The 9676-nt window shown below is 36.6% G+C and overlaps 1 protein-coding gene across 1 annotated transcript in view; it reads left to right on the forward strand.

Moving 5' to 3' along the window:
- LOC113232228 (putative fatty acyl-CoA reductase CG5065) overlaps positions 1-7344 on the forward strand; it is a 22547-nt gene extending 15203 nt beyond the window's left edge. Inside the window, exons 8-11 of the mRNA XM_026466884.1 lie at positions 218-325; positions 3184-3315; positions 3637-3894; positions 5727-7344. Of these exons, the coding sequence (XP_026322669.1) occupies positions 218-325; positions 3184-3315; positions 3637-3894; positions 5727-5805 (577 nt within the window). The 3' untranslated portion in view covers positions 5806-7344. The remainder of the gene's footprint in view (positions 1-217; positions 326-3183; positions 3316-3636; positions 3895-5726) is intronic.
- The last annotated feature ends 2332 nt before the right edge of the window (positions 7345-9676 follow it).

Below are 9676 nucleotides of genomic sequence, written 5' to 3' on the forward strand. Positions count from 1 at the left end.
TTGTTTTTTTAGTTTTCCGGAGCAACTTTTCTTTTTCATAAAAAACCCACCTCAAAAGTCATTCATCCCCTACTTTACCATACTTGAATCATCAAAATGGGTTTACAACATACATTAAGAAAAAACATACAGTCCAATGAGAACCTCCTCCTTTTTAAAGTCGGTTAAAAATTAGCAGACTTGTAGATCATGACTCACGTATAAATTATTATTTCAGACCCGGCCGCTGCCCTGTGTACAACGTAACCTCAGGCTCTATCAATCCATTGCGATGGGGAGAATTTTCTAAGCTATGCATCAAATGGTCCAGAGAGAATCCTACCAAGTGAGCAAATTTTTAAATAAATAAAATAGAACATCAGGCAGAGCACATTAAACTATAAGAAAATAATGCGCATAGAGTGAATAATATCCAGGGTTGTAAAAAACTCGAGTTCAGGAGTCTATATTTTACTCGACTCCAGTTATATACACATACAAGACTTGACTTATAATGACAGAGACTCCACTGCTCGATGTAGTACGAGTCTATCGAGTTAATCTCGAATCTGTAGGGCTGGCACGATAAGACGCGACTTGAGCCAGAGCGACATAAAGCGCGATATACTGTTATTCTCGCACAGAAATCACGCGCTCTATGTCGCTCTCGCGCAAGTCGCGCCCTATTGTGCCAGCCCTACTGGTAAGAAATACTGAGCAGTGTTGTGGTTTGGACTCTTAAACTGTTGTATAATTACTGTAATATAATTAAGTATAAATATCTTTTTTTTCCTAAATCACCACATTGGATTCTAGTAATTGTTAATTTAAATTTAATACCGCTTGTTGTAATCGAGACTTTGTAGAGTAGAAATCGCTTCGAGTCGAGTTTTCGAGGTTTACGACTCGTGTCCTTTTTAGGTTAGGTTAGGTTTACGACTCGAGTCCGTGCTCTGATGACTTGAGCTAAACTCGACTCGGGCTCAAGAGTGTTTTATGCCACCGAGCCGTGCCAAATTGAGTCAAGTAGAACTCGGTAAGGCAGAGTCTAGCCGGCCAATCATCTAACCATAATGCTAAACCCAAACTATGGCCCCAACAACCTCATTTTTTTATAAATAATAGACGCTTGGCGACAATCTCACCTGATGTAAATAAACAATTAACTAACACTAGAATAGACCCAAATTGTACTTTTCGGGAATCACGATGCCGGTAGAGTATTCCATTCCTTTGTCGTACGCATCAGAAAGGTGGTGTGAATGGGTGATATGTCAATGACATAAGGATGGAGTGTTCCGGACCTTCTAGTCGACCGAAGGAGGACCGGTGAGGGTGGAACCAAATTGAAATATTCCAGCGCACACTCCCCGAAATGTATCCAATGGAAAACCGACAAACATGCTACTTTTCGGCGACGGTAGAGGTTTTGCAGCTTCGACTCCACAAGAGAATTGTTGTTAATAAGTCTTATTGCTTTTTGCTCCGTCAAGTCCAAGGCAGCTAATTGGTGATGGGCAGAGCCGTCGAGTGAGAGACAGACTCCTTGGCCGGGTTACTTGCGTACTGGTTTTCACGGTGTCGATGCCGTGACGGGTCAATGTACAAAAACTAACTTTCCCTGCATGCATTGTCTCGGGTCTTGGTGATTGTGGTACCGTTCGTTGCTACCGATATCCATAATACAAGTGCTTTAGTTATGAACTTTGGAATCAGAGCAACGTAGTGATGTTATCTAATATTCTATTATTCAGATTTTATTTTGTTAAAAAACTCCACTAATTCTGTTATGATAATAATACAAAGATCGAAAAAGTACATAGAAAAATTTCTTCGACTCAATGAGACTTGAACCCATGGCCACGCTGTACCGTAACCTTGCTCTTACCAACTGAGCTACGGGTCAAGTTGTCGATGTGTTTTTGTTATAGATCTTTGTTTACTGGTTTTCGGTATTTGGCGCCGCTAGTCACATCTAGTGAGAGATTATAGATCCTTCTCACCGCAGCCGATTTATCTCATAAAAATTTTCATCTATCATCTACCTGCTTACTGGGTCAAATAATTATAGGTAACACTAATTTGATATTTTATTGGTTTTTCTCATTGATTCGGCACGAAACCTATCTCTGAAATCGCCGAATTATTTATTGTATTTTTATTGTACTTTGCTTTATATTTTTATATGTAACTAACGATTGCTTTGTTACGTAAAAACATAACCATTTGGTTTTGAGTTTCATAATTCCCTGACTCTTTCAATGCGCTTTTTTTTAAGTTTTCTTGAAACATACATGACATACTTGTGTATGTGAACGCTATCTATCTTTGAAGGTAGTTAACTTTTCGACTAAATCGTATTCTCCCCCTAAAATCCCCCGTCTCGTTAATATCAACTTTCTCTTAAGATTAGTCCACTCCCGCTTTGTCTATGTCCTGTATAAATTCTCCTATCAGCGAATTCTATGGAAATTCACCGGTCAAAATCTAAGTAAAAAGAACGCGTGTCTTCAACGCGTGTCTTCCTTAACTTGACATTGGCGGAATCGATGGAACTATTCAAATTCAAATTCAAATTCAAATTCAAATTCAAATATTTATTTCAGATAAAATCCATATAGAGTTAGTAAACCAAACAACTTAAGAACTAGTGTTAGTATTAATATTATTATAATTTGAAAGACTACTTATACATTTAAGATAGTGTGGAGCTCTATCCACCTACGCAGGAGTGGCGAGTCCCACCGATCTTTAAACACACACAGGATGCCGTTGGAGCTATCACGGAGGCGGCTTAGCGCAGATGCACACCTTTTCCTCATGATGGCCATGAAACCGTCCATCTGAGCCTCGGCAAACATCCCCGATGCACTACACCTCCACGGAAGCCCCATCAGCACCCTGAATGCGTTATTAAATTGAACACGCAAATCGCTGTATGTCCGCCCCGAATACGCGACCCACAGACTGCACGTGTACAGCACTTGACAGTAGGCTTTAAATAGTGTAATTTTTACTTGTTTAGTACAACGTGCAAATCTGCGAGCCAACATATTACCGCGAACAGCCAGCGTGGTTTATACTATAGCATTATAAAGAAGAAGAAGACTTAATCGTTCTAAAACTAAGATTGCTCTATCGTTCACGTCTTCATTATATATCATAGTTAATTTATATTAATACAATTACCATTGCCTTCAACAGATACGTGATGTGGTACCCCAACTTCTCGTTCACGCAGTCACGATTCATGAACACCTTCTGGGAGGTGTCCTGCCATTTTCTGCCTGCGTTTCTTTACGACATCCTCCTCAGGGCTCAGGGGAGAAAAGCTATGTGAGTGTCTTGGTACAGATAACTTGTTGACAGGTTTCTTTCGACGATTGATTAACGGCTTGCAAACTACTTACATCGATTTCGGGCCCAAATATATTCCACGATCTTCTGAATTCCTAATGTTTCTGCCTTTAAAGGGCCTCCTCAAAACCTCTAAATGGCTTTGGTTGAACAGTAAAAGTATTAAATCAATCTCTTTGGAAAAAGCATAGAGTAAAATTAAGGATATGCGCAGATTTCTACTTCTACTGCTGAGAAAAATTGTCTAGCACATTTAACGTCTAATATTTCTAATTCTTTATGAAAGATCCCTTCTTTCAGCATGATGAAACTAGCACGTCGATTCAAAATGGCGGCGGCTACTGGCGAGTACTTTGCGAACCACGAATGGCAATTCGGCATCTCTGAGGTATCTGCATTGCACAGTGAAGCAGAAGCAACAATGGATGGCGGCAATTTCCCAAACTGGCCAGTCTTCGACTGGGACGAGTACATGGGCACGTATATGATGGGCATCCGGCGGTTCATCTTGAAGGATTCCGCTGAGTCTTTGCCGCAGGCTAGGAGGAAGCTTGCCAGGTGAGAATTCCAGCAATGTCCTTTTTAACCAACTTCAAAGAAAAGGAGGAGGTCATCAATTCGATTGTATTTTTTTTTTCTTGTAAGTCACGCGGTTACTCCAAGATTTTTATGAATCGATTTTGATGATTATTTTTTTGTTGGAAAGAAGGGCGGCAAACTAGGGGGTGAATCTGAATTCAAAAAAACTTGGCTTTAATGATGATTTGAGGTCTGTGTTTTTTATAAAAAAGTTGTATTGCTGCCCAGTCAGACAAGATCTATGCTCTTGTCTTGATCTATTCTCGTTTCGCCCGTCATCGTTAACCCAGACCTTTTCCACCGAAGACGCGGAGAGAATAAAAATTTTGCCATAATAATTTCGTTTCTTTTCTCGTCTCGCCTTGCCGATGGAAAGCTTTTCAGAAATGTAGGTTTCTTTACAATATTTTCCATCATAGTTAAAGAAAATGATAATTACTGCTGATGATTTGGAAAGGCTTATTGGTGCTGGCTTTACTTTGAAATTAAAATCTATATTTTAGTTGTAAACAGAACGTATACCTATATATAGTACCAAAGTCATATAATTTATTGCTTTATGTGGTGCAAAATGTCTTAAAGCTATAATTACATTTCAACAAAAACCCTATAAGGGCACTGCAAGTAACTTACTTCACTTACTAATAGGTACACATAGATTCATGTCAACTTAACTTACTACACTTTACACATAATATCATGTACTTTTATCGAAATGCTCATAGAAACAGTTCAAGAGCAAGCATTTGCGAAGACGTAATTATTTTCAATGTTTCTTATTATAAGAGGTATTTTGTTATAAACTTTTATTGGTATATCCTGTGCACCCGAGTTAACAATTTCTAAATTTGTAAAAGAACCAATTTGTTTCGCGGTCTCAAATTAGCTACTTAAGGATTATCACTTTCTTGTCCAAATAACTGTCTGTATTTCATTACAAACTAACACATTTCAAATACGTACACTGATGTCAAAGTCAAAACGTTAAAACTACAAAAATGTGGTCTACAAGTATCTGTTTCCGTTATGTTTGCCAATACTCTCATGCATTTCTCCTGCAGAATAAGGAGGTCGCTGGCATGAGTACTATACCTCACAAAATGACACCATAAGTAAGCCAAGCTTGCCCAAAGGCGTAGGTACTATGAAGACAAAGCGGTTTTTAAGTTTGAACACTCCTACATATCGGGAAAAAAGATTCCTATATCTCCGGAATAAAAAACTTAAAAAAAAATTATTTTTTTTGATAACGTCATTTTTAGGCTACTGATCGTTCACTACGCTGACCTCCCTGAGAACAACGAGCAAGAAACTCTAGGGATTGCTCTTTTCAAATAAACTTAAATGCTATGGAATACACTTTGAATCATAATTGTGTGGAATCTAGACTCTTGTTGTCTTTCCATACTTCTTTATCTAAAACATACTCTTCAGTTTTGTAATATGACTTTTCAATTAAAATACTTTTAATGTAAGTTTTAAACTTAGAAAATGATAATCTTAATATATTCTCCGGAATCTTATGGTAAATATACAGTTCTTACTTACTTAGTTAAACGAAATCGTGGTACTATGAGTCTGACTTAGTTCTAAGTTTAATATCATGGATATCTTCTTTCTTAATGAAATTATGTATATTTTTACGGGCACACAAAATATTTGAGTAAATGTACTGCGATGCCACAATCATGATACCAGTCTCCTTAAACTTTTTTCTGAATGAAACCCGAGAAATATTTTCAAATAATCAAAATAATAAACATTCACGAATGTCTTGAGACGTAATTAATGTTCCTGTTTTTCTTTTATAGATTATACTGGTTCCACCGTTTGTTCCAAGTTGCGACCGGGTACTACATGTTCAAGTTCGTGGCTGGACGTATGCGGTAAAACAAAAATACGTGGGAGTATTCAAGGCTATGAAATAGGCAAACATGCAAATAGTGCATTGTGTGTTAAAGGCGGTAAATAAGGGATTATGAATTGAAAGCCCAAAGTCGAAGAGAGCTTTCAGATTCGTAGTTCGAAATTCCAATACCGCCCGTGAAAGTTTCAATATTTTTCATCATAATTGCGAGTAAATAGAATAACTGCACGCAGGCTAACTTGATTATAATGCCCCAAATAAATTGCAGCCATGGTCGTGTAATGAGAAGAAAAAGGCCCGAGAGTTTTATTTGTGGCGATATAGTCAATTTAGGCTGCATGCAATCATGCTATTTACGTGCAACTGTGATGAAAAATATATTAAAATAATGATTTTTTTTTATTTTAATGAAAATAGTTACGTAGTAAAAAAATGTTTAAATGTTTAAGCGTAAAACAATTTTTGCTTATTTGCGATGCCTCTTTTATGACGCCAGTGTAAGTTGTGATCGCAAACTCATAATGCCCTATCGTTACAGATGAAAACCAGGCAAAGTTGATATAATTGAACTAACTATTTATTTTAAATACCAAAAATAATATTTGACACATGGGTTGACGAAAGTGGACGAGTTTATGAAACAAAAGAAGCAATTGGTAATTACGAAATATTTGCTCTGAATAAAACAGTAGGTTCTTTTGCGTTCACATATTCGTTGGTCAATAATAACGGCTACTTCGTTGGTGCAGTTTGACGTTTTGTTTACGTCTATGACTTTGAAAACTGTAATAAAATCTGCGGTCACCCACCTACTCCAACCTGTGGTATGAGCAGTGAGTAAAATTACTGTAGGAACTGAATATTGTAAACTATTTTTCGGATCTAATCGCTTATATTTTGTTTTTGTTTCGGACAAATCAACGTTTCGTTATGGGCCTTTTACAGGTCTCATTGTCACATCTGAAAGACGGAAAAGTCAACAACGAGTTATGCCGATACGTCCAATCAACATTACGCCAACTTCATTTTTGGATCTGTTTTTATTTCGTTTCTTTTGTTCACTAAAGTCGATTTGTTGTTTTTCGAATTTACTTTTTTGTTTCTTTTTTTCAAAAAATTTCTAATATAATTAGTAAATAAATATTGGCTGTTTACAAAAATAACAGAAAATGACCAAAAAATTATGTTCGCTTAGTGTTTATTGGAGGTAGGTATCGATGTCTAATAATTATGCAGACCACCCTATTTTTTGTAGTTACAAAAGTTATTAATTAAATACCTTATTTTAATGTTTAAAAAACAAAATATTGTGACACTGTGAATTTTTTATATTAAATTAAACTTATTATTCTTAATGGAAATTAGAAATAAATTAAAAATTTTCACCACCACAATCAGCCGTGACCATAGGACTGGGCCTCCTTGCGTTCTCCGTTCAACATCCGTCCGAAACAAAGGCTCAATTTATATTGCCTGGGGAAGAAATGAAAACGGAATATTCGCACATGCTCGAGAATGCTCGCGTATTCCGTAGAAGATTTGGGCTCATATCTAGTTTGTACTTTACACCATGGACCATATAGTTTATTATGCTATGTACAATATCGTTACAAAAATTCATAAATCCAAAAATAAAAGTTACAATAAATTTAAGAAAAGTGGAGAAGAAGAAGAATAGGAAACCCACCGGCTGTAACCAGTGTGGTACAACACCGACGACAGGACCGAACTTCCTGCTGCCTCCGGCCACTTCGACGACGCTGCTATATCTGTCGCGGCTGCATTACTCCACGAAGTCTGAGGAGATAGTGGAGTACATCAGACATAAAGCCAAACACAGCCTGAGGGTCGAGCAGTTGGAGTCCCGCCACAACATGGTGAAAGTACCGACCGAACATCTGTCGACCTTCATGAAGGAAGAATTTTGGCCGAAGGGTGTCTTATATCGGCGGTTACCTGACACCAGATTGCGCCACTCGTCGCCGACAAGCGCAATTCGCGTAGATTAGTTAGAAATAGTATTTTATTATATTGTATATATGTTAGTCCATAAGGTATACATTATATGTGGCCTGAAATAAATAAAAATTTACCCTTCCTGTCAAATAAGTAATACCCTATCACATTAAAAGGCGCATGCGAACATTGACTTACAAATAAATGGACGACGGGTCTAATACAAAAACCACGAAAAAAATATCCCAAGTCAACCTATTTAAACGTAGCGACATGTAAAGGAATATGAAAAAGCTAAAACGTTTAATTTAAATTGTAATGTCATCGCAGTACTGTCTAATTTTGCTTGCTTCGCTGTCAGTCGAACAAACGAAGACTAGAGCGTGAATGACGCTCTGTATACGATTTTAACGCCCTATAAGTTCGGACACTTTTTAGCGCGGACCCGACGTCCATATAATTGTAAGTCAATGCATGCGAATGAAGCTTGTGTTGCTTATTTGACAGTAATTAATATACGCGATATAGATCCGAAAACACAGTTTCATTTCCAATTGCCGTCAAAGTTTACAATTACATTATTATAACGATTATTATCTATATATCTCTAATTTTCTCTTAGGTAATGCGTCAAGTTTGCGTTTCTTTGTACACGCTGTATTTGAACACACAATTAATGTACTTAGATAGGTAACCACGTAGATATATAAGAACTAAGCATAATTATGTAACTAGTTAATAACATTATTAAAGGTCGACCAATACATCCCACTGTTAAGTTCAAGATTATACCATTACTGGATGTAAAAAATTGATTCTCTACACGTCAATAACACCGTCGTTGATATAATTATAATTACAAACAATTAAAAGATCTCCGCTTAACTAAACATGAGTCAAACTTTTTGTGGGCTAGTTCTGGACATAACAGTCCTTCCGCAAAATATGAAATTATTTTTTCCCTTTTCTTTTCTAATATAATTGATTACATGTCTGTAAAAAAAAAACTTTAACCTATACATAAATTTTCAATTTTTTTCACGGGATGCGAGTTCTTTTTCGTTTTTAATCGATTCTCAATAAATACACTTTTTGAGTTAATACATTATTGTATTAACAGTGTGACATGAAGTTTCGTAAGCGCTGTAATTTTTCCTGATGACAACATGAGCTTCACCGCCATCGCCAAGACAAGCAGTTGAACTTTCGACTATATCTCGCTTGAAACGTATTGTCACATTATTATTTTAGTTGTAAATTTCAATTAAGAAGTAAATAAGAACAGGTAGAGAAATTACACAGATCCGACATCAGCAAATATCCGATGTTGAATGAAAAAAAAAAACAATGACAAGTTCAACTACGCGATTTGTCGTACATTTGTTATACAATATAAATCCGTTGATATGTTTTATTCTTATTATTGGTTTCATATATTGACAACGATTGCTAATTTTGTTTATTAAAACTGATTTGTTATAGTTGAACTATTTTTCTTTCATCTACCATTTTCCTCGCTATATTTGAGGTGAAAAGTTGTGTGTTTCTCTCGGCAGCAAAGTTGTTTTGCGTCTTGTGCCTTAAAACCCTCTCTCGCTACGCTTAGGATTCTATGTATTTTTAAACACTCTCTTTCCTCGTGGCTCAATCTTAGGCTCCTTCGCTTGCTCCATATGAGCACTCGCGTCAAAACAACAACTTTGCAGCCTTGCATAACAAACATCGAGTATATAACCAGAAATAGAGACGAAACGAGGGCCATATATTCTTGGTAGCTCATCAGTGATACAACACTTATAAATATCAACTCTCGTTTGCACTGAAATATTGTAAGTCTCCGTATATTCCAAAAATATTCTGTATTTATTGTAATAAAGATAATATCTCTAACAATGGCGTGCTGTTTTATTTGGTGGTGTGGAGAAAAACAGCAAACCA

The sequence above is a fragment of the Hyposmocoma kahamanoa genome, unplaced genomic scaffold (assembly GCF_003589595.1).
Source record: "Hyposmocoma kahamanoa isolate Upper Pololo Valley unplaced genomic scaffold, ASM358959v1 67, whole genome shotgun sequence".
Taxonomy (NCBI): domain Eukaryota; kingdom Metazoa; phylum Arthropoda; class Insecta; order Lepidoptera; family Cosmopterigidae; genus Hyposmocoma; species Hyposmocoma kahamanoa.